Raw genomic sequence first — 26,055 nt, 5'->3', positions numbered from 1 at the left:
CACATGAACTAATATTTACTGAGTGCTTATGACATGTCTAGCAGCACTTCTCTACGTGTTTTATACGTATCGACTCTTTTAATCCTCACAAGGCAACCTATGAGCTTGGTAGTCCCATTTTATGGATGATGAAACTGAGGCAAAGGAAGGTTACGTCCGTCAGATCATCAGGCCCATGGGGACACCCAGGAACTCCAGAAGTCGTTGGCTGCTGGTGAGCCCAGGGGCCTGGCGTGGCCCCTTCCCGCCAGCCAGCATCCCCGCCCCGGCACACTTACGGCTGCAGGTCTTGCCGTTGGGGTCCAGGTTGTAGCCCCGGCGGCAGCGGCAGTAGTAGCCGTCCTCCGTGTTGACACACTCGTGCTCACAGCCCGGCTTCTTCAGCGCACAGAAGTTGATCCCTGGGGGAGAAAAGGCAGATCCCGCGTCAGGCTCTGGGCTGTGCCAGGGCTGTGCGGTCAGCCCCTCGCAGGATCTATTCCGGAAATGAGGTGCTCCGTGGGACACAGGGAACACTGCTCTGCTCTCCAGAGCTTGTCTGAAGGAGACCCTGGTACCTGAAGTGGTCTCTCCAGCCTGGGTCTTGCTCTTGGATGGCCAAAGAGCTGAAAAATGGGTTGAGGGCCACAGTCCCCAGCCTAGCCCCTTCCAAGAAAGATGGGAAAGCTGGGAAAACCCAGTAGTCTCTTCTTCCAATTAACCTGATCACTAGGGTCCCAAAGCATGGAGGGAGCTGCCACCCACAGTGCATTTGACAGTGACCTTGGGCAGCACGAAGCAGAGTAAACAAAAGCTAATCTTGCAAGACACCCAGCTATTTAGCAGAGGCAGGACGTGGCAGTTACATCACCAAGGATCCACACGCTCACCCTCGCTCTGAGTGAGACCAGGACAGCATCCCTATCAAGCACCTGGAGAAGAGACGTCTCGGATGCCGCCGCCCATGTGGCAGTTTTGTCCTAGAGTGACCTTCACCCCGTTCAAGCTACTTAGCAGTTTCATTTCCTGGTAGAAAATGCTAAAACCACAAGGCCCCACACAGAGCCGGTCATGGGAGAGATGGAGAATAGTGAAAGGGAATCAAATGAGTTTGTGGAGGGCTTTTATGAGATTCGTGTTGTGGGGAAAGGTCACCCCCAACCTCAGGGGCTGGGCTGGATCGGTTTAACTGCATTGTTCTTTTTTTCTGGGGACGTGACAGACACTGCTGGTTGCCTTGCCAACAACCATTCCCCTGTTTTCTTGGGACTAGAACCCTGATCCTCATGAATCATGGCTGGTCTATGCCAGCCCAGCAACCATGTTCTCCTTTGTCAGTGATTGGTCTAGGGATGGGAATATGCCCTCGTTCTAGCCAACGAGACATAAGGAGAAGTTTATTGGGCACCCCTGGGAACGATTTTCCTTCCTGAAAAGACGAAGATGTATAAAGAGAAATGCTTTTTTCTACTCTGCTTCCTGTCTTTGAATCTAGTAGTGTGAGGTCATGATGCCCGGAATGGCAGTAGCGGTCATAGCCGTGAGGTGACAAGTGTGAGGATGCAAAGTCTACATGCTTCAGCAGAGTACAGGGACAGGAAGAGTCCGAGTTCTTCTTCTTTTTTTTTTAATATATATTTTATTGATTTCAGAGAGGAAGGGAGAGGGAGAGAGAGAGATAGAAACATCAATGATGAGAGAGAATCATTGATTGGCTGCCTCCTGCACACCCCTTACTGGGAATCGAGCCCACAACCCAGGCATGTGTCCTTGACTGGAATCGAACCCAGGACCCTTTAGTCTGCAGGCCGACACTCTATCTGCTGAGCCAAACCAGCTAGGGAAAGAGTCTGGGTTCTTGATAACACCCCTGAGTCACTGAGGCAGCCCTGGGGTGGACCACCTCTGGATCTGTTAGGTGAAAAGTAAACGTCCTGAACTGGCTTCAGACACCATTAGTTGGATTTCCTGTTCTGCATGACCACAAGTGCCCTAACTGATACAGGGCGAAGACCTGAAACCAGGAAGTAAGGAACTGAGAAAACACACATTTTATTTTTATTTATAGTCTCTCTGCCCAGGAAAGATTTGAGGAGGCTGACATAGCAACCTGAAGGCAGAACACCCATCAGTCAGCCTCTTGCATCCGCGTCTCCTCACTGGGCTCGTTAACCTCTATCTCTCTGCACAGTCAGAAAACATCAGTCCTTCAGAGACACCTTCGGAGAAACCTCCCCGATGAGGTCAGTTCTTTCTATGGGACCTCTCTCTTTCATAGCATTCATCACAGTGGTCACATAGCACGTGTGTGTGTGTGTGTGTGTGTGTGTGTGTGTGTGAGAGAGAGAGAGAGAGAGAGAGAGAGAGAGAGAGAGAGAGATGCTTCAATATCAGCTTCTTTCACAGACTCTGAGTTCCACAAGCTTTACAGACGGCTTTGCCTCGGGGGGGAAGACAGTTGACCCTATTGGAAAGCACCTTGCCCCAAGGTTCAGAATTTCTAAGGCCCAATAAGAGGCTGAGAATAACAATTAGCCCCCAGGCAGAAGCAATTGCCCCACCCTGTTGATAAACTAAAAAACATACAGATTTTTGAAGAGGTTATCACTCAGTTATTTTGCAAAAAGCGATTCAAAAATGACACTCCTCCAAGTGGTTGCTTATAGCAGAGGTTTAACCATAGATCTTTGCCTTCTTTACACACTTGGGTCATATTTCTTCACATGTGTGTTACTTAAATATGCATTTGCTTATTTATTCATTCAATTGGTTTTTATTGAGTAGCCACTATGCACCTTGTATCTGGCTCAGTCTCATCGCTAACTATGAAGTGCTACAAATAGGCCGAGCTAGGGTGTAGCTTTATTTGGCAAAGCTCAGAATGTCCAGTGGCACAGGTAGTTTTGAAAAGATTAGGCTACAAAATGTTAAAGCAGGAAGTCATGGTCCTTTGGTCTAGGAGAGTGGTCGGCAAACTCATTAGTCAACAGAGCCAGATATCAACAGTACAACAATTGAAATTTCTTTTGAGAGCCACATTTTTTAAACTTAAACTTCTTCTAACGCCACTTCTTCAAAATAGACTCGCCCAGGCCGTGGTATTTTGTGGAAGAGCCACACTCAAGGGGCCAAAGAGCCCCATGTGGCTCGTGAGCCGCAGTTTGCCGACCACGGGTCTAGGAAATCCAGGTACTGAGAAGTAAAGCAGTCTGTCCCAGGCCACAGGGCCAGGATGCGGGACACTGCCAAGACCGGCCCTCACACCTCCCGGCTCAGTCCAGATGTGGACCCCACCCCAGGTCTCCAGCGACAGGGCGCACCAGCGTGGTACCAGCACAAACAACCCTGGAGTATATGGGTCACACCCACATCCTGTTCCACCCCCCGGCCCCAGCTAGACAGCCAGGCCAGTCCTGGAGTCTGTGCTTTGCACGGCCGCCTTCAGAATTTATGCCTTAAATTGTTGACAGCACTTTTCAGAAAAAGAAATTGTCCCCAGATGAGGAAGAAGAATGAGTCCTGGCCAAGGGTCTTTTCTTCAGGAGGATTCTGCTGGAACATTTTTTTCCCCCCAGTTTAATTGGATGACATCAAATTCCTTTGAAAAATAGATTTCTTATTAAATTTGAAAATAGCCCACATCCATTAACCGCCTATTAAATGTAAATGGCTGTACCCTTAGCTCAAGATTTGTAATGCTCTTGAGATCCTCAGACTCCTACTAACAAACTCCAGATTGTAAAGCCAATTTCTTTGCTTCCCTCTTGCACTTCATGCTCCGGAGAGACAGTGAGCGCTCGCTTCCGTGAACAGCTGGATGCCACCACGGACATTAGTCAGGGGCAGCTCTAAGAGGCTGACCTCAGGAGCCGAGGGCTGGGTCTGCAGCTAAGACAATGGAAAATGCAGCGATGAGGCAGGATGTTGGGAGAAGGGCTGATGAGGACATCGGCGTTAGGAACAAGTTCCATTTCTCTTGGATGAAAAAGTAGGGCACCTGGCTAAAGAGGAAATGGAGCTATAATCACTGAATACACTACGTTAATGAGCATGAGGGACTCTGGACTGGGCCAAAGCCCGCAAACAGGCCCAGCTGTGGGCCAGTTTTTGGTGGTCAAACTACTCCTGGATGGCCACTTCCTCTCGCCCTTTTGTTCCTGGCCTCCCTCCTCTCTTGATAATGATGCGTGCACTGCCCTGGGCCCCACGCTTATTCCTAGTGCCTCTCCAGGCAGATGTGGAGGGCGTGGCGGGGTGGAGGAATCTCAGATGACTGGTATGAGATGCAGAGCTTCCAGCAGATGCCCTCCACTGACCCCCATGCCGGCCTTGTTCCCTCTCCCCTCCGTTAGTAACGCGAAGAAGCTTGCAGGAACACAACGAGTGCCTGAGTGGAACCAGATCTAATTATCCCCCACATAAGAGCTTTTGGTCCACAAATATGAGTCCACCTGCAAGAGATTTTTCCCTGGGCGTAGTCAGCCATGGACACATTTACCCCTTAAAAAAAAAAAAAAAAAAAGGTGTGACTAGCAGAGAAGAGTGGCCAGGCCAGAAAACTTGGCCCTCTACCATATTGTGTGCATGTGTGGTCTAATGGAAAACATGCCGTCCGATTGCTTTTACATTCTGTATGTTCTCAGTTAAAATTCCCATTTAATGCCTGAGTGTTTCCAGGGTTTGCATCCTGGCAAGGCGATGGGAATTATCTTCCATACGAGGGGCTCCGCTTCAAAGTATGGGCTCTGCAAACCACCTGCCAGCGTACAAGGTTTAACGCTCATAAGAGTGAGTGTGTAAGCGGATATAGGCTACAAGCAGGATGTGGCGTATCTGGGTTTAGTTATATAGGCACCAGTGCTTTTCAAAAGAGATCTGCGGTCAAACCTTTGACCGCTCAGTCCTGTGATGTGGAACTGCTGTGCACACCTCCAGGAACAGGTGGGTGAAGGAACACATGGGAGTACACACCCCTGCAGGGAGTTCCCGAGCGTTCTGTGCACCACGCTGTCAGGAGAACGCCAACTATTCAGTGTGTGTCTAAGTGTGGACTGACGATGAAAGTACTTTTTGAAAACATTCGAAACTTGCATGCCTTAAAAAGGCCATCTCTCCAACAAGACTGAGCCATTCAAATAATGGCTGCAGTTTCTCCAGGATGACAAATCTCAGAGAGACCCATGGACTCATTCATTCATTCAATAAACTGTGTCAGACCTTCATGGGCCAAAACTTCGAGTTGTTGAGGATTCAAGAATGAGAAAAGGGTAGAATCTCTGTCCCTGCGGAATTTCCAGTCTAGTGGTCCCTCAGGAACAGTCTAGTCTGATTTAAAGAGATCCCCCGTGGGGGTCCATGCCCGAGATCCCCAGGCAGGCCCTTTGAGGTGCCAGCTAACAGGCATTTGAGTCACTCAGCACATCCTTAGTATCATCCTGCTGGCGCCATGTACCCCTGAATGGGACGGGGCTACCAGACTCTTATTTTTTTCCTTCCTTCATACCCAAGGGGATAGAGCTGCAATTTCCCCCCTCTCAGCAGCTACCAAGTGCCTTCCCTGGTAGGACTGGGAGAAACCAGCTCCTGTTACCTCCTGTCTCGGGGTCCAGTTGTTACTTTCTCAAAGTCCCACATTCATGTTGTAGGGGTAAGAAGGAGGGAGAGTGCACCCCCACTTTAGGCAGGCGAGAGCTTCAGCTTGGGCTCGACATTGCTAAATGAACCCAATGGGCAGACCTGTCTATTCAATCTCTAAAAGCCATCCCATCACAGCATCACGAGACAACAGTAAAATAAAGGGCCGGATAATAACGGGAGACATAAATGCTGCGTGTGTCTTGCTTGAGATCTGCCAGGAAAAGGAAACTTGTGGAGCTTTGAGCGGAACGAGCCCTTTGCCAACACCCAGGCACTTACTTCTGCAGGTTTTCTGATCTGGATTCAGGGTAAAGCCTTTTAGGCAGCGGCAGGAATAGGAATCATCCGTGTTAACACACTCGTGCTGGCATCCATGATTCGGTGAGGCACAGTAGTCTATCTCTGGAAAGAAGGAAAAACTGTATTAACAACAATAAAAAAAATAAGCAATAAACCTGGCATAGGAAAAACCAAGGGATTTTTCAGTCTTAACTTCACAATTTCCATATTTAGGGATATGGGCCTCAAGAAGAGAATTTTCTTTCTTTCTTTTCTTTTTTTTTTTCTTTTTTTTACAGAGAGGAAGGGAGAGGGATAGAGAGTCAGAAACATCGATGAGAGAGGAACATTGATCAGCCACCTCCCGCACACTCCCCACTGGGGATGTGCCCGCAACCAAGGTACATGCCCTTGACCGGAATCGAACCTGGGACCCTTGAGTCTGCAGGCCGACGCTATATCCACTGAGCCAAACCGGCCAGGGCAAGAAGAGAATTTTCTTGAAGTGTCCCAGTGGTTAGAGCGTTGACCTGGGCACCGAAGGGTCATGGGTTCAATTCCCAGTTAAGGGCACATACTTGGGTTGCAGGTTTGATCTCTGGGCCCGGTTGAGGTGCTTGCAGGAGGCAACCAATTGATGTGTCTCTCTCACATTGATATTCCTCTCTCTCTCTCTCTCTCTCTCTCTCTCTCTCTCTCTCTCTCTCTCTCCTCTCTCCCTCCCTTCCACCGTCTCTAAAAATCAGTGGGGAAAATAATATCCTCAATGAGGATTAAATGTAAAAAAACGAGGCCTGCCTTGATTCTGAGCCTTTACCTCCATCCCATCTGTCTGTCCTTTTAACTGGTCTCCATTTCCCAGTTCTTGCTCTTGTCCCTGCCAGGGTCTGTCAAGTGTCTCGGTTCTGACAACTGGACTTCGCCTATTTCTTACGCTCACCGCTTTCCAAGGACCCCGGGGTCTCCTTTCTCTTACCAGTCCCCTCCCGAGGTCTGGCTCCCTGCCCTGCCCCCAAACATGGTGGGCGGGGGACCCTTCTTCTAGGGGGCACAGCTCCCTGCCAGACCTCCCTGAGAGCCAGCACTCTCCTCTGCCCACATGTTGGGGCGGCCCATCTCTGCGTCTTGACTCTGAGCCCAAGACTGTTGAATGGCTGGGCTCCACGCCTCGGTGGTGAGACCTCACAGCTGAAGCAGCCCCTCCCCCGCCTCCCAGCCAGCCCTCCTCTCCAGCCCCCTGCCCTGCACTATCGCCTTGCAGGCTCTCCAGGCCTGCGCCATCTCGGGGCGTGTAATTCTCCACGTCCCAAGAGATTCTGGGACAGGAGGCATGTGGGGCCTCAGTGTGGGGGTGGGTGATGGTGAGGCTCTGGGGTTGGGGCTGGAGGAGGCAATGAGGTGGCCCAGCCAGGGAAGGAATTCTGCCCAGGCAGGAAGGAGGCTGGATAGATGTGCTTCCCTGCAGGCCTCGTCCCGGGGGGGCTGCAGCCTCCCCACCTGTGCCAGCCCAGCTGGTCTCCTCCTTCCCTTAACTCCTGTTGGGGGTTTGTGTGCCCCACACGGTCAGCCCTCCGTCATATAACACGTTGTGTGGTGACTGAGCTGCTCTGTGTGCTGTGTCCCCAGCCAGCCTCGGGCCAAGGCTTGAATTTTTCATGCCCTGTTAAAGTTCGCTCAGGCTCCTGGTATACGCTCCGCAAATACCAATTTAAAGTCTTTGAAGCCAGTATCATCCCTTTAAAGAATTTGCTCGGCACCAGGCAATCTGCCTAAGGGTTGATGAGGATGAGCTCATTTCGTCTTCAAGACAATGCTAGGAAATGAGCAATAGTATCACCCCCTATGATAGCTGAGGAAACTGAGGCATAAAGACCTTGCCCAAGGTCACCCAGGGAAAAAGCAGAGGAGCTGGGATTTGAACTGAGGCCGGGGCTGCCCCTTTGATGGAGAGGACTGACTCATCAGACCAGCAACCACCATTCCCAAGCCCTTACCACAGTGCAGGCTGCTGGCTTAGAGTTCAGAAGAGTCAGAAAGAAGGGAGACCAGGAAGAGAGCAGCCCATTCGCTCATTTACTTATTCTCTCAGTGATGTGCTGGGTGTGGCTATGAGCCTCTCGGGCTCATGTCTTTGCACATCTTCCTCCTCCTGGCTGCCCCCAGCTCCTTGCCTTACTCATTGCTATTGGCACATGGCTGGGGATCCAGAAATGTATGGTTTGACGTACTGTGTCCCTCACAGTTCCATACTCCACCCCTGCCTCCAGCTCTGCTGTTTGTAAGCTGTTGATATTTACTAGAGATTGGCAAGCGAGCTTATGTGTCAGGAGTTTGGGAGGATGCTTTTTTTAAAAAAAAAACACAACAAAAAACTGTGCAGGTATAATACATAATAGATGTATTTTAGAAAGATGATGAATACATGAACTTTTTGTAAATTGAAATCCTACTTTCTCATTGATGTCTGTTTTAGAGATGACTTATTTTAAATTGCTATTAAACTACACTTTTTAAAAAAATGCTGGGGCCCATCCGGTGTGGCTCAGTGGTTGAGTGCCGACCCATGAACCAGGAGGTCACATTTCGATTCCCAAGTCAGGGCACATGCCTGGGTTTCGGGCTCGATCCCCAGAAGGGGGCATGCAGGAGGCAGCCGATGAATGATTCTCTTTCATCATTGATGTTTCTATCTCTCTCTCCCTCTCCCTTCCTCTCTCTGAAATCAATAAAAACGTATTTTTAAAAAACAAACCAACCAACCAATGCTGGGCCCTAATACTTTAGGAATAAGCTTCTCTCAGGTGAACTCCTCTATGGGAGTTTTAGAGCCCACACATGATCGCTTAAGTGTCGGACATACCTTTACATTTAAAGGAACACTTTGGAATTCTCTCGTAAACTCGTGATCTCCTTTAGCTCATAGATCTTTATGGTCAGATTTCTGGAGGCTGAACGTAATTCTGGTTTGTGTGTGTTTAGTTCAAATCAAACAGAACTATGTCGCTAAGACAAAACATGAGCCGTTCGTTCCCTGCAGCCACCCTCCCCGACCCAGGACAACCACATTCAACTCCTTCTGGCTCAGCGATCTTCCTGAACTCGCGTGGAGTCGGAGCTGAAGCCCACAAGCGGCGAAGCGTCAATGAAAGGGTTTCGTAAGCCCATGAACACTGCCGGGCACAGCCAGGCTGAGTCAGCGCGAAGTCCGCGTCTGACTGTCCCCACGCTCGCTCGCTGAGGCTGGAAGAACACCCCACGTGTGGTCTCTGGGAAGGACACCTTCATGAACTGCCTTGGAGGGTGACACTGAGATAGTGGTCTTAGGACGAGTTCAGAAAGGCCTGACAGAGGAGGAACGGCGGCCGACGGGATGGCACCCCTCAGCACATAATCCCACGCTCCTCTATGTTTGGGAGGTTTCCATGGATACAGGGACCAGCCCGACACACTTTTTTGGCTGTTGTCGGTAACTTACTCGTGCACGTTTTTTTGTCTGGATTAAGAGAAAATCCTTTAGGGCACCGGCAAGCGTAGGAGCCCTCAGCATTCACACACTCGTGCTCGCATCCGTGGTTTTCCGAGGCACAGTAGTCCACAGCTGTGAAGACGAAAACACAGAGTTTAGGTGGAAACACCAACTGGGGTAGAGGAGATGGTAGAATGGAAGCAGACTTACAAGAAATAGAAACAGGGGTTGATATTGTTGCCCCCAAAACGGTCTGAGTAAATAAATATGAACCCAAGGCCTCCCTCCCGCAAACACAAACACCAGGAGCCGAGGTCAGGCCCCTTATACCAGGAGATAAGACATAAAGCATGGTATTTAAACGGTAAAGAAATGCAAACCAAGACAGCCACAAGGCACACTTACATCCAGTGAATTGCAAAATTAAGGCGAAGCTAAAATCAATGGTGGCACCCTGGCCTGTGTGGCTCAGTTGGTTGAGCATCATCCAGTGCACCAAAAGGTCACCGGTTCGATTCATGACCTGGCAGAAAAGAATTCGATGGCTCAAGGTTTTATCACACTACTCAGAATGGCATGCAATTTTTTAAAAATATGGTTTTTATTGGTGAGAGAGAGAGGAAAGGAGAGGGAGAGACAGGATTCAGGCATTGCTGGGTCCTGAGACCTGGCCTGGAAAAACCCCAAGGTGTCAAATCCCCCCTGACCTGAAGGCCGCTCACTGGGGACAGCAGATGAGACCATCAGCACGGCAGTAAATGCTGGGGAGCCAACTGCCAGGCATGCGAACCTAAAAGCTTTGTAAGGCCAAGAGAGTTCCAGTCCGTTCAACCCTGACATCCTTGGATGCGTGTTGGGGTTCTTTACATAACCCCATTGGTTGCAAAATAGAAAAGAGAGGCCCAGTTTAGGGGGCAGATGAAAGAAGGTGATTTATGTGTATAACCCAGCGATGCCTCTGTTATTCCCAGTCCTCATCTACGTCAACAACGTCCTCTCTTGGTCATTTTGTCTGAAATTTCTACTCTCTCCTTTACACACAGAAAGAGTACAGCCGTTTCCCTTATCCACAGCGGGTACACTCCAAGTCTCCCAGTGGACGCTTGAAACCGCAGATAGTACTGAACCCCACATATACTGTTTTCTCCTATACATACATACCAGTGGCAACATTTAATTTATAAGTTAGGCACAGTAGGAAACGAACAACAATAACCAATAACGAAATAGAATAATTATAATATTATACTGCAATAAAAGTTACTGCACTATACTCTTGAGATGTGCTCACATGATACAATACCTACATATGAGATGAAGTGAGGTGAATGACGCAGGCATTGACACTTCACTAGGATACAACTGACCTTCTGACAATATGGCTACAAGTGACTAATGCGCAGGGCAGATTATCCAACATGGATACGCTGAGCAAAGGGACGATTCATGACCTGGCAGAAAAGAATTCGATGGCTCAAGGTTTTATCACGCTACTCCGAATGGCATGCAGTTTTTTAAAAATATGTTTTTTATTGGTTTTTTTTTTGTTCTTTTTTTAAAATATATTTTATTGATTTTTTACAGAGAGGAAGGGAGAGGGAGAGAGAGTTAGAAACATCGATGAGAGAGAAACATCAATCAGCTGCCTCCTGCACACCTCCTACTGGGAATGTGCCCGAAACCAAGGTACATGCCCTTGACCGGAATCGAACCTGGGACCTTTCAGTCCACAGGCCGACGCTCCATCCACTGAGCCAAACCGGTTAGGGCTTTTATTGGTTTTAGAGAGAAAGGAAGGGAGAGGGAGAGAGAGAGAGAGACAGAAACATCTATGGGCTTCCTCCTGCATACCCCCTACTCGGGATCGAGCCCAAACCCTGGGCATGTGCCTTGACTGGGAATCGAACCGCTGACCTCCTGGCGCATGGGATGACTCTCAACCAACTGAGCCACACCAGCTGGGCAGAATGGCATGCAATTTAAAACTGATGAATTGTGAACCAATGTCACCCCCATAAATGTAATTAAAAAAAACACACACTATCAATTGTTTATTTCTGAAACATTCCATTTAATATTTTCAGACCATGGCTGACTGTGGGTAACTGAACCCACGGAAAGTGAAACTATGGATACGGGGGAAGTACTATAATTCCCTGGCTATAGCTCTTTGGCCCTCCAGATCACAAATTGCTAAGATCTCAGGGTCAAAGCCATCTTAGCGTGGTCAGACTCGGCCGCCTATAAGGGAAATCCATCAGCTGTCTTTAAGGATAATACTTTGGTGCGAGGAAATACAGCCTAAGATCGACAGTCTCTGATTTACAATCTGGTCACATTCCAAAGTTTCCTCAGCAGGGATCAGTCTGCAAGGGGGTAGCATTGGCTGAAGCAGGGTATTTTAGAGAGGAGTATTTGGGTTTCCAAGCTTGTTGACAGAGTAAGAGAAACCAAACTCGTCATTTAGAGAAATGGTAGAACCAATTTATTTGCAATCCATCACTCAACCATAGCCCATGATTCAAAAATGAAAATGTATGGCAAGTCCACTCTTTGAAAGATGAAAGGGCAGTGGCCTCTGGCTTCAAGGGTTTACAATCTGCTTGCTCAGAGAAGATAGAAAATAGGATCAAAGTTACCCTGAAAGACAAGGCTGTCAGTAACCACCAGGTGAGCACATACAGCAGAAAATTCACCCTCAAAAATGGTCTTTGAAAAAGGTACTGTTTGACAGGGGCAGATGGTTCCTAGACTCCCTACATGTGGCTACAACCCAAGACTCAGACCTTCACTCTCCCCTCACTCCACACTTCAGATACCCAGGAAATAGTGTTGGCAGTAGTAGGAGTAGCAATAAATTGCCTCACTCTACATTATGGAAGAAAACACTGCGGAAGTTAAATGATTTCTGCAAAGACACATGACTAGCAATAGCAGGACTGGACGTGAGCCCAGGTCTTACTGTATTGAAGGTCCAGATGCCTTCAAAACAAACAAAACCACATAAACATTCAAAATGAAAAACAGACAGAAATGAACATTTAGGAAGAAATGGGCTATGCCGCTTCCTGACTGCGTCATGGTTCTAACCTCTCCCCGTCGTACGAGTGCTGTTTTCTGCTCCCCTCTTGACATGTCCCTACTGGTGACCCCCCTCAACCTCAGACTCACCTTGTCGAAAACTACTCCTTATCTTTTCTAAAAATCGGTTTCCATCACTTTTCCATCACTGTTGTCATCACTCAGAGTCACGGAAGCTCCAACTCAGCAGTCACCAGTGACTCTTCTTCCCCCCCTCCTTTATTTATAGCACCTTCTTTCATCCTTAACTCCGTCCCTCTCCATTCCTCCAGTCGCTACTCAAACTCTGGCTCTTGTCCCCTCTCACCTGATCATGACCAGAGACTCCCATGGTCTTCCCATCCCTCACCACCTTCCTCCTGGAACCCATACTGCAGTTCACCACAAGGTTAAGTTTCCTAAGAGGAGGCTTTGCCTTTGTCACTCCCAAATACGAGTCCTTCGGTAGCTCTTTTTCAGAGGGGAAGTCCATACTCTTTCCGTGATTTTCAAAGCCCTGAACAGTCTGGTTCTCCTCGTATCTTAAACATATGCTCCTACCTCACACCTGCAGGAATTCTCTGCTTCAACAGAGCTGGTCTCCTCAACTGTGTAAGTCAAGCTTAGGAGCCTCAACTAGCGCGATCATATAATTTATTGTCAATCTGGAACCCATCTGAAAGTGAAAGGGCGTGCGACTGAGAACTGAGCCAACAGGCACACACTGGGATGGTCCCGGGTTAGCTGGGATTTATGGTCACCATATTCTTCACGTTCCTTGCTCATCTACATACAGGCCACCCCGGCCAGCTGCTGATGGGATTATTCCAGGGTCCCTCCCAGCCTTTGCTCTCCTCTCAATCTCCTGCTCTAAGCCTGAGAGCTGGGAGTCTCCAATTCGACAAGCCCCTCCAGATTGATATTCTCGGGCTGGGCTGCCTGTGTAGCTTTCAATTTGGCCTTCTCTCCCCCCTCCACCCCCCTGACCCCCACCCCGTGAGTCTCTTCCTGATCCACCAGCTCAAGGCTTGCCCCTCCTAGCGCAGCCTCAGCCCCCAAACTTTGAGAGCAAACCTCTACACAATCACTGTCCTTTGTGTCTCTCCTCTTCCTTGGACATCTGTCCAGTTGCTGCCCTTCCTTCCTTGCCCAGATCTTCCCCATCCTGATGTCCCTTCTGCAGCCCCTATTACCTCTATCATTTGCTTTGGACTCAGCACAGCCCCACTGAGCAGGAACCGACCTTCTGAGAACTAGTTCAGTCTCTCTAACCAAGGCCACTGGCAACAAAGGTCTACTATCGCTTAATCATCTCCCTCCCAGCCTCTAACAGGTCTGGCTCTTGGTTGAGGAGGAGGATGACAGGAACACCTGATGGATGATAAGACCTGGGTCGCACATGGTCCCTCCCCTTTTCCCACCCTTCTGCTTGGACTGCCCCTCTGAGAAAAGGCAGACATTCTTAAATGCTGATAACATCTTAAATGCCATCTCTAATAAACACAGCCCACAACAGCTCCCTGGCAACCACGCATCTACTTTCATGCTTGCTGCTCTTCAATAAATGTCAAATTCCAGAAGTTATAGCATAATCCTTAGACACACAAAGGTTCTCTACTACAAGGGACAATTAGGCAATTATCTGGCAACACTCAGAGAACTGGGTTCCTCACTGCCCTCCCGTTTCCCAAGGACCAAGACAGACCCCTGCCCCAGCCCGTGGCCTCATTGCCCCCGTCCCATCTACTCACTGTCACCCTCACAGGCTCTGACTCTCCCTGTCCCTCCCCTCCCCGTCCTCTACCAGACACCCTCACCCTGTTTCCTGGTCTTATGCCCCATGGCCTGGTTTCCTTCTACCCTGTAGCACCCCAAGTTTCTACGCATTTAACAACTGGTAAAGGAGAAAGAAAGTGTGACCTCATTTTGTTAAACATTAACAAAAATGTCTTGAGGTGGATACTTATACGGGGCAAAGTCTGGTAAAAAAATATACAACAAATTATTAGTGATTTTCTCATCTGTTTAAGTTCCTCGACAAAAGTACGTTACTTGCATGATAAACATTAATGGAGCAAAAATCATACGAGTTGGTGTTTCTTTCTTTTTTTTTTTTTTAATGTAATGTTGAGTCATTTTATTTTTTATTTTTTTAAATATATTTTATTAATTTTTTACAGAGAGGAAGGGAGAGGGATAGAGAATTAGAAACATCGATGAGGGAGAAACATCCCTCAGCTGCCTCCTGCACACCCCCTACTGGGGATGTGGCTGCAACCAAGGTACATGCCCTTGACCAGAATCGAACCTGGGACCTTTCAGTCCACAGGCCGACGCTCTATCCACTGAGCCAAACCGGTTTTGGCAGAGTTGGTGTTTCTTGTGTTGTCTTCTGTTTTGCCAGTGTTAGTGGACGTGGTGCCCTGCCACCTAGCGTGGTCACCACTAGCAGATTAAGAAAAACATCAACTCTAACGCTCAGGAGACCGATTCAGCCTGCGGCCCTCTACTGAGGAGGCTTTCATCCCATCAGTTTGTAACAACAAACAAGCCCGATGCTCATCCCTCCCCTGCAAAGAGCAGGCCATCGCCTCTACTTCATGTTTTGTTGCTTTTTCCTTCCACATCCTCACCTAAGATCAAGGTACCTGGAATATGTAAATTCTATGCACACAAAAAATTCGTTCATTGTTTTGTGGGGAGCAAGACACAAGAGGATATGAACGAGAAAATGCAGGATTTAGAGTCAGATAATGTAGGTTCCAGTTCTGATACCAGTGGAGTCCTTTTTCTTCCAGATGTTCTGCCTCGTACGTTTTCAGTTCGCTTTACTTAATGCCTACTATTTGCCAGGCACTGTTTGTTCATGGAAGGATGAGGCTGTGCACGTTTAAAGGGCTTTGCAGACAAACTGGGAGGTGCCACGGGGGATTTGCCAGCTGCTCTGCAGGTGCCGGAGGGAACCAGTCTCCATCACTGAAGAAATCAGGTGTCACCCCACCTCTCCGCCCTCTCACCTGGCTGTGGGATCGCCACGCGGGACACTGCTCAACTGATTGCAAGTTCCACGCACTGCCCTTGACACCCCGTGGCTGGGCTTCTGTTTGAGGCTACTTTTTGTTTTCCCTGGCCATGGTGTCTCATTACCCACGGCTGGGCTCCTGCACCTGGCAGTCGCCTGGCCTGCCCTGAGCCGCAGGTCTAGCACTTAGGCGGAAGGCTGCCCATGCCTTTGGGGTGCCACTCCACAAGGCAGCACGCCACCGGGTGACCTTCACGCACATGACACATGAGCTATGGCTAAGTCAGGCCATCCCAAACACCCACCCATGTTCACTGGATGAAAGTCCGCCCAGACCTTTCCAAGGGTTGCTGTAACAGACAACGATATTCTATATAATAAAAGGCTAATATGCAAATAGACCGAATGGCGGAACGACCAGTCACTATGACGCACACTGACCACCAGGGGGCAGACGCTCAATATAGGAACTGCCCCCTGGTGGTCAGTGCGCCACTCAGCCAGAAGCTGGGCTCACAGCTGGGGAGTGCAGTGCTTCCACCTCCAGGGCAGCGCTACGGATGTCCAACTGACGGCTTAGGCCCGCTCCCCATAGTCAGACATCCCTCGAGGGCTCCCGGACTGCAAGAGGGCGCAGGCCGGACTAAGGGTCCCCCACCCCACCCCCACCCCCGCCAAGTGCACGAATTTTGTGCACTGGGCCTCTAGTTTACACAGATTATCATAAACCTGCCTTTTTCTGAGCACCCGGAATGAGAAAAGGCCAACGTCAGGCATGAATGAAGTCTTTAAACGTCCAATTCCAACCACGAGACCAGAGGACTGAGCACTTTGCTAAAACACACAGGAGAGCGACTGGGTATGGGGGTGGGGGGACTCCCCCTCCTGCTTACTCTGCAGGCTAGCCCTTCCTCCCCATGCCAGGCTGCGGGGAATACTCACCCACACACCTTTTCCCGTCCTCGGCCAGGGAGTAGCCGCTGTAGCACTGGCAGACGAAGGAGCCCAGCAGGTTCACACAGAGCTGCTCGCAGCCGTGGTCCTCGGCCGCGCACAGGTCCTGGACTGAGGCAAAGTCACAGCATCAGAACAGCCGAGGGCCACCCTCCGCACAGAGCATGCAACACGCAACCGCGCAGCACATGCTAAAATGACTTCTGAAAACATTGTAAGCATTCATATATGATCATAGGGGAAAATTTGGAAAACACAGAACAACCGAAAAAGAAAACCCACCTGTAAGTCCCCCTCCCCCCGGCCCTTCATGCAATCCACCACCCAGAAGCCACCGCTGTTCACATGTTGGCGAGTATGTATGTACACATTTTTCCAAGTTGAAATTATCCACCTCTATTAAACGCATCAAGTAATTTTAAGTTCACATTTTTATTCCCTGCATGCCCCTGAAAGTGCTCTGGAAACACGGTGAGCGCCTGTGAGTCCCCACGGGCAGCGTTGCACCTGTCTGCCTCTGGTTCCATTCCTAATCTTGGAGAACCAAGTGCTTTGTACTCCGTCTCGGCAATTTATACGGAATAATCTGCCGCTGTCTTCACCATTTTGTGAGGGAAGCTGAGAGGGCTCCGAGGAAGGCCTGCTACACCCCCCAAAACACGGCAGGTCTGAGAGGAGCCCCTAACTCCCAACTCTGCCTCGGCCCCGATGTTCATCCTTCTCCTCATTGCACGCGTCCACCAGAAGGAGCTTTAAAAACCCTCTTTGCCAGGTATGTGTTCATCCCAGTGACAAAGGAGGAAAATGGGAAGCCAGAGGCGGTCCGGGAGGTAACAAAGTTTGCCAGGGGGAAATGGATGTATGGTTATTAGTGGTCAGTCCTATTTGGGCCAAATGTTTATCATATGTCCACACAGCACTGAGCCCTGGCTATTTGCTAAAATGCGATGTAAGGATGCACTGCAGGCCCTGCCCAGTGTGGCTCAGTTGGTTGAACGTCATCTCGTGCACCAAAAGGTTGCCGGTTCAATTCCCGGTCAGGGCACATGCCCAGGTTTCGGGCTCGATCCCCAGTAAGGGGAGTGCAGGAGGCAGCCGATCAATGTTTCTCTCTTATTGTTGTTTCTATCTCTCGCTCCCACTCCCTTCCTCTCTCTCTAAAAAAATCAATAAAAAACATATACAAAAAAGAATGCACTACAGGAACGCATTTACTGCAGTGGAACTAGGACTATATCAGAGGGTGAAAGGTTAAAGGGATTTTCAGTCTATCACTGCTTCAGTCTCTCCTTTGCACAAAAAGGCTGACAGGATGCCATTATTTCCCAGCAAGGAGAATGACTTGGTTTCATAACCAGCTCTTCCAGTAACTTTACCATTAAAGTTGGGGGGCGGGGGAGAGAATCAAGATAATAAATGGATTGAATATGTTAAAAATAATTTTCTCTGGTTAATATGACAGCTATGAATAAACGAAAAGTTTGATTAATGCCTGAATCCAACAGCTATACTTTAATGTAATTTCCTAGGTCTTTGAACTTTATAGTTTATTATGCTTTTAGATAAATATAAAACATCAAATTGATAAAAAGATAAAAGCTGATTAATTCATTACCTATTAAAAGCATTATATAATTTTTAAAAATAAAATCTACATCATAACATTAAAAATGCTTAAGTCTAAGATCCCACAAATAAGGATTCTGGTTATAAAATGTTAAAAGAATGTATTTTCATCCCAAATCAATAAAGTAGATTTTTTTAAATTCTAGATGCAAATTCCTTTATCTCTTACCAGAATAACTGTACCTTAGATTTCCACTTGGGAAATCCAATGGAGATTTCCAATGTAAGGAAAACACAGTAACCAAAAAAAACTTCCGCTCATGCAAAAATTACTAAAGAATAACAAAATCTACAGCTAGTTCCAAGCCTAGGCCAGAGACCTAAGGAAAATCGGAATTATAGGACACTCTTCATTTATTCAGTCAATAAAGCCCTTACTTTGTCCCAGGCACTGGGGATACAGGGGTGAACCAAACAGACAAAGGGGTTCCTGCAGTCACCAGCTTGTGTTCTAGGGGTTAGTAACGGGAAGCCCTAGGAATGTTCCTGACTGAAAGAACAGCACATGCAAAGGCCCTGAGGTAGAACAAACTAGTCCATCTGAGGGCCGGAAAGGCCAGAGTGGGAGCGAGAGATAGATGCACCCTGAATAACTAAAAGACAAGATAGAACATGCTAGACACCCACACGAGAGACGCTGACAATACAGTAGCAGTTCAGAAAGGGGATTATTGCCCCCAGTCAAGAGTGGATCCGACCCGGCTGACAGGGAAGCGTGAGAGCAGAGAAAGGGAAGTGGCCGAGGGACCGGTGTGAGAAACCGCAGACACGGAGGACAGCAGGACAGGCATGGGAGTCGGATTTCACTCCCAAGTCCAAGGGAAGTAGCAGGAGGGAGGACCTGGAGGACATCTGACCCCGGATGGCAGAGGGCGTGGCCGCAGCCTGGGTACTCCCAACTCCACCCGGCAGGCTGCGGGGGCAACTCGAGGTCAATTCCTTTAGAAAGACACCTCTCGGAGTATCACAGCTCCTCTCTGCTCCAGGATGTAAAGGACTTCCAGCAGAGCGAAATGAAGGGTGCAGCCTTGCTGGGCAACAGCTGGTTTTCTGAATCTCAGGCTGAAGGGCCTTGGCTGGCTTGCACATGGATGGGGAAATTGACCTCTTGAAATGAGGCCCTTCAACTGTTCTTCAGAGCCGTGGCCTCGCCCACCAGCAGTCAGCGCAGCCCTGTGAGTTCCCTCTGGGCGCGGATTGCAGTGGCCTTGCTCAGCCATGTCTTCACTGTCTCCCTCTAAGCGCCCTGATCGGGATGGGATGGGATGGGATGGGATGGGATGGGATGGGATGGGATGGGATGGGATGGGATGGGATGGGATGGATGGGATGGGATGGGATGGGATGGGGTGGGATGGGATGGGATGGGATGGATGGATAGATGGGATAGATGGGATTGGATGGGATGGGATGGGATGGATGGGATGGGATAGATGGGATGGATGGGATGGGATGGGATGGATGGAATGGGATGGGGTGGGATGGGATGGGATGGGTGGGATGGGATGGGATGAGTGGGATGGGGTGGGAAGGGATGGGATGGGATGGGATGGGATGGGATGAGATGGGATGGGATGGGTGGGATGGGATGAGATGGGGTGGGATGGGATGAATGGGATGGGATGGATGGGATGGATGGGATGGGTGGGATGGGATGGGATGGGATGGGATGGGATGGGATGGATGGGATGGGATGGGATGGGATGGGATGGATGGGATGGGATGGGATGGATGGAATGGGATGGGATGGGATGGGATGGGATGGGATGGGTGGGATGGGATGGGATGGGATGGGATGGGGTGGGGTGGGATGGGATGGGATGGGATGGGGTGGAATGGGATGGGATGGGATGGGATGGGATGGGATGGGATGGGATGGGATGGATGGGATGAGATGGGGTGGGGTGGGATGGGATGAGATGGGATGGGATGGGAGCATCCTTGCATGAAGGCTCGGTGGCTGGAAAATGGTACCCAGCACACTGCAGCAACCTACCCCCTAAACCCCAAGCCCATCTTTAGAGGTGGGGATAGGTGCTCCTTGCCTGGGTTCCCCTCCCCCCTTCTCTGCTCCAGCCGCTGCTCTGCCCGCCTCTCCGTGTCCAGTGGGAACCTGCCTCACAGTGGTTAGGGAGGAGCGGTAGGAGCACGGGTGACTGTGAGTCTCTTATTTATAAGGATCTGTTTTCACATTTTCTAACAAGAGCTTATGTCAAGAACTTTGATAACAAAGAAAAAAAAATCCACACGTTACAAAAGAACCCCTTGGAATTAGCATTTCAAAAACAATGAACCAGGACCTTGAAGCAATGACCTCTTTTCCAAAAGTCTTTCCCCTCCGAGGGGTAGTTAGAGGCAATGAAAAGCTTATTCCTTTCAGGACGGGACTGGGCACCCACCTTCGAATAATTGAACCTTCTAGACCAAAGTCCTCACAATCCTCCAAGAAGAAGGTGCCCTGACTCCATTTATTAACTAAGACCGCCAGCCTCCATTTCCTTCTTTAAAAAAATTAAAAATAAATATATGTGTGTGTGTGTTTGTATATATATATATATATATATATATATATATATATATATACTTTTATTGATTTCAGAGAGGAAGGGACAGGGAGAGATACAAACATCAATGATGAGAGAGAATCATTGACCGGCTGCCTCCTGCGCGCCCCACACTGGGGATCGAGCCTGCAACCCGGGCATGCGCCCTGACCGGGAATCGAACCGTGACCTCCTGGGACATAGGTCGACGCTCAACCACTGAGCCATGCCGGCTGGGCTCAGTTTCCTTCTTTAAACAAATCTCAGAATGACTGCCGTCCTCGGTCCCCTCGGACACTCCGTGAGGGCGCTAAGGGTGGCAGGAACAGAAGGATCGTGGCTCGGACTTCAGAAGGACAGTCCCACAGACAGCAAGCCTGCCCGCTGGCTTCATGGCTGCGGCCTCTCATGCCGTTTCCAGGAGGCCGGGGATTTATGGCCACCAGGGATCTGTACTGTCCGGAGGGAAACCATGGGATAAAATGAATTAAACAAAGACAACGGAATAAATACAGATTAGGTCCTGACAAAACAACTGTTGTTTTTTTGGCAGCGGTCACTTCCATTTGAAACAAATACAGATTTTTTTTTTTCTTGGATGATTCCTTATGCTTTTGAAAAACAGCACTTCTTTTTCTCACAGCCTGGGAGGGTTTCACTGAAGGGTGATAAAACCATGGGGGCGGCAGAAGCACTGGATTGGGAGCTGCCATTACCCTTCCAGATCTTCTTTACCTGATGACCCCCCCCTCCCCACTCGTAGCTCACGACTTCAGTCCAATGTCACCTCCTCCAGGCAGCCCTCCCAGGTTGGCTGGACGCCTTCCTCTGACTCCCTGGCACCGTACACGTGGCTCTACTCTTGCTCCTCTGCATTTTCCTCAGGGTATTGGAAGGACCTGGTCGCAGTCTGTCTGCTCCACCGGCACGTGAGCTTGGTCTGCCTCCGTTTGGATTCCCCAGAGCCTAGTCCCGTGTCCTCGTGCATGTAGCTGGTGCTCCAGACGTGTTCATCTGCTGAATGAACAGTGGCCATGGTCCAGGCCCCTGCCTCCCAACTCTCGGATGTTCCTCAAGTCCTAAAAATACTCTCCTCCGTCAGAAGCGGGGTCATGGGAAGATGAGAGAGAAGGGAACAGTACTCCTCCCTCTCCTCATCTCGAGCAAGAGAGAGCTCAGAGCACAATGACATCTGGGAACCAGCCCCCAGCTGCAGACACCAGAAGAACGATCGTGGCAGCTAAGGACCCCGCTGCCTTGCTGTCTGCGGCATCCCCAGTACCTAGCACAGCGCCTGGCACATTGCAGGTGTTCAGCAGGTGCTTGTGAACGGACAAATGAACCCACATCCATGCAACACAAACACGGGGTTGACCGGCGATCCTCCCTCACCTAGGCCGTAAGCTCGGAGACTAACAGGATGTCTACTCTTTCCTCAGGCTGCTGAATAAGACCATGTGCTTCATACAATAGGTGCTTAATGGACATCTGTTGATCTGACTTGACAGCCACCAGCCTATTAGAGGTCCAGGCCCCCACACAGTTTCTCTTACCACAATTAGAATGTAACACAATTTGCAATTGATTATTTAATGCCTCTTTTCTCTATCATATGAGGCAGTGCTTGTTTTGTTCAGCCTTTTAGCTCAACTCTCTAGCATGGTGTCTGACATCTGGTCAATTTTTAAAAATATAAGGTGAGCCTCCCAAAATGTTTACGTGCTTTAACAGCTGATAGCTCAATTTTGAAAATGAAATGTATTTTAATAAACACTGCCTTTACACTTATTCAAAGTGTGTGTGTACATGTTTGGGGGACACCCTATATATTTGAATGAATGACTGAATTAGTCAAATTTTTTCAAACTGCTAGAAAAAACAACAGTGAATAAAATAGATTTGAAACATCAATTGCTCAGCCCCTGTCCCCATGGAGCCAGTTCCTACCAACTCACACACCAGACTGCACACCTCTTCCCAACTCCACAGTCATCAAGGCCAAGTGCATTTCTTTTTCTTTTTCTTTTTTTTTTAACATATTTTATTGATTTTTTACAGGGAGGAAGAGAGAGGGATAGAGAGTTAGAAACATCGATGAGAGATGTGCCTGCAACCAAGGTACATGCCCTTGACCGGAATCGAACCTGGGACCTTTCAGTCTGAAGGCCAATGCTCTATCCACTGAGCCAAACCGGTTAGGGCCCAAGTGCATTTCTTGAAACCAGCTGCGGTGGCAGTATTTACACCACAGGAATTGGTGAACATTACAAATCAGAGCTTTTCCCCCTGGAGATCTAATTGTTAAACTTTACCAGCACATCACTGAGAGGAGCCAGGCATAAACAAAAACAACCGGTAAAAACATATATTACGTTAGATGCTCTGGGTGCTGCAGAAAAAAATTAACAGGAAAAGGGAATTGGGAGTGTGGAGAGAAAGGAGCTTCTGTTTTAAATAGTGTGGTCAGAGGTGATCTCACTGGAAAGATTATTTTATACAGGGACCTGAAGGAGGCAATGTGAAAAAGGAGGGACTTGGACCTTGCAGGAGGAGATAAAGGGAAGTGATGTTTCCTTAGAAAGGGGGCGGGGGGAGTAAGGTGATCAGATCCAGTGAAAGAATATTGCCCCTGGGGCCAAACCTGGCTGCAGCTGGGTGATTTCTATAAGATTTAATTTCCACAGAGGTTAAATAAATAAGTGGCGAGAAAATCTTATTGCAGATGGTAGGTACTCAGCAGGCACTAGCCTCCTTTCTTTCTTAGACTGGGGTCAAGAAAGGGCTTGGTGGTGTGGGCGTAGTTAAGCATGGAGGAGGGGTGAACCCCACCCACATGTTGCCTACGTCACAATTCTCATTAGTGTCCCTTTGTTGGCTGCCTATGAAAACCCTACACACGGACCTCAGATTCTGACTCCTTTCAATAATGTCATGTATCTTTGGCCAAGTTTTGGTTTGTGAGTTCTATTCTGAATTGATCTGATACAGCAAAGTAGGAAATGTTGAGTTTTATCAAAGCAGGAAATTTTGAGTTTTATAACGAAAGATCTCACCAAACTCAAGCAATGCCTCGCCAGAGAGCAATCCTTAGCACTAGCTGAGTCAGCAAAATGTGCTTGTTTCTCTTAGTTCCTGGAGAAATTTAGGAGGGATGCTAATGGTGGCTGCTCAGCCCTCCCAGGTGCAATAAATCAGTGAGGATTTGACAACTCAAGAGTCTAAAGTTGTGCTCAAATCCCTCCTCAGTGTGTCCCCCAGCCTCTCCCACGCACCGTAGATTTCAGTGCCTTCCTTCATTTGTGATCTCGAAACCCTGGCCTGGTGCCTGGGCCCAGAGAACTTGGACAACTCTCATCTGGTTACACTGGACCGGGAGCACGGGACAAAGGCTGTGGCCGCTGTGGCTGACGTCATCCTGGGTGAAATCCGAGGGCTTTTACTGACGTTTCAGAATTTTAGGCAAGCCACATGGCATACTGTTGACATCAATGACAATTTAATCTCTCCCTTGGAGTTAAAGCAAAATGAAAACCCTTAAAGACATGCTCCTGCTGTTATTTATGCTAAGATGTAAAAATCAAAACTGGTCAACCACACCACGGAGGAGAGAAGAGTATTATTAGGGCTACTAAAGGCCCGATGCATGAAATTCATGCAAGAGTAGGCCTTCCTTCCCCCAGCTGCCGGCAGGCACCAGGGACCCGGCTTTCCCTTGCAGCCCTGGCTTCACCCGGAAGGTCGTCTGGAAGGATGTCCGGAAGGACGTCCGGTCCAATTAGCATATTACTTTTTTATTATAGATTTTACTCGGTGGGAACCAGTGGTATCACCACCTGCTCAAACTCAAAAGCTCGTCAGAGTTACGGCTCCACAAACACAGGCAAAACCCAAGTCTGCGTGGGGGGGCCCGGTTCCCTTCTTTTATCGTGTCTGAAAGCACTAATCTTACTTTGGCAGCTGCAGCTGGATTGAAAGACCTTGGACAGTAACTGTGAGTCATCAGCCTTGTGCTTCTGGGCTGGGAGAAGCAAAACAAGCCCACTGTCCGGAGGAAAACCACCTGCCCGCCCGGCACACGCCAGCTGTGCTCGCGCCCTGCTTTCCCCCAGCGGTTTCATTCGTTTTCCACCAATTCACCTGCACGCTATCAAGGTTTCAGTTTTCTGTCGAGATTGGAAAAGAAGGGGGGACCCCCAAAATAAAGCCTTAGAACGTAAGTAAATCCAATTGAATTCAGTTGATCAGAATAATAAAGGTGAGCGAATAACGCCGTACTCTCCTAGAGAGCTCTGCAATGTGCAAAGGGCTGCCACATCATCACATCCTTAGTATAAACCTCCTACTGACGGGATCTCCCAGGGGAGATCTACTTTAAAACATTTAGGTTAGTGGTTTCCAAACTTGAGCTTACCACAGAACCCCCTAGAGGGCCTGTTAAAACACACATCCCTGCCCATCGGTGTGGCTCAGTGGTTGAGCATGTACCTATGAACCAGGAGGTCATCGGTTCAATTCCCAGTCAGGGCATATGCCCGGGTTGCGGGCTCCATCCCCAGTAGGGGGCATGCAGAAGGCAGCCCATCAGTGATTCTCTCTCATCGTTGATGTTTCTATCTCTCTCTCCCTCTCTCTTTCTCTCTGAAATCAATAAAATAAAATAAAACACATTTCTAAGCCTCACTCTGAGTCTAGGGTAGGGCCTGAGAATTTGAATTTTCAACAGGTTTCCCCACAACGTTGAAGCTGCTGTCGGGGGACCCCACTTTGAGAACCACTTGAAAATAAGAAATCACAGACGCTCTACAAGGTTCACACGCACTGCTCCCTGCCGTGTAATAATTCTTTCACAGCTGGGATTTCTCCACTCACATTTAGTCAGTTCAGTTCCCCCCCGGGGCCCTACTCATCCAGATTACCCTCCCCCCACTTTCAAATCCTGCTCCCTGGCACAGCCAGAGCACACTGCACGCAATGATATCCCGGTTCCGGGGCCCAGCAGCTCGGCTAAGCGGGAGTCCCATGACCGACTCTCTCCGCTCAGCAGGTCTCAGCTGTTTACTCTGAGGCTGTGTGCTCCACACTGTTGTGGGCTGCCCCAAAGCTCAGGCCCTGACCTTCCCTTTCTCCCTCCAAGACTCGTCCATTTGCAGGGTCAGTTAGCACCACCGCGCACATCCAGCTAGGCATTTCCGTGAACTCTGATCCTCCATCTCCGGCTGCGCCCAACCACTTGTGTGGGCTCTTTCCCGCAGTCACTAGTGTTCTCTCAAAACCAGGTTTCCTCTCTGAAGTTGTCCCCCATCGCATGTCATAAACTCCTCCTCCCTGGAGCAGAGATTATTGCTGTGGTCTCCTAATTAATTCTATGGGTACGAGAAACATGTGCACTGAATTGCCTGAGCTGATTAGAATTGCAACCTAATTGCATATTTCCTATTTTGCTCCCCATGTGGGCAGCACAAGGGAAGCCAAGATATGAGTATTTCTTG

The 26,055-nt window shown here is 49.0% G+C and overlaps 1 protein-coding gene across 2 annotated transcripts in view; it reads right to left on the bottom strand.

Moving 5' to 3' along the window:
- Positions 1 to 26,055, bottom strand: part of MATN2 (matrilin 2) — a 108,195-nt gene that overhangs the window by 26,433 nt on the left and 55,707 nt on the right. For both annotated transcript variants that reach the window (XM_054708203.1, XM_054708204.1), the window contains exons 4-7: positions 16,386 to 16,508; positions 9,371 to 9,493; positions 5,896 to 6,018; positions 279 to 401 (exon numbers count right to left, since the gene is read on the bottom strand). In XM_054708203.1, the coding sequence (XP_054564178.1) occupies positions 279 to 401; positions 5,896 to 6,018; positions 9,371 to 9,493; positions 16,386 to 16,508 (492 nt within the window). The remainder of the gene's footprint in view (positions 1 to 278; positions 402 to 5,895; positions 6,019 to 9,370; positions 9,494 to 16,385; positions 16,509 to 26,055) is intronic.

This window comes from Eptesicus fuscus, chromosome 19 (genome assembly GCF_027574615.1).
Source record: "Eptesicus fuscus isolate TK198812 chromosome 19, DD_ASM_mEF_20220401, whole genome shotgun sequence".
Taxonomy (NCBI): domain Eukaryota; kingdom Metazoa; phylum Chordata; class Mammalia; order Chiroptera; family Vespertilionidae; genus Eptesicus; species Eptesicus fuscus.
This window is presented reverse-complemented; position numbering and strand designations above follow the sequence as displayed.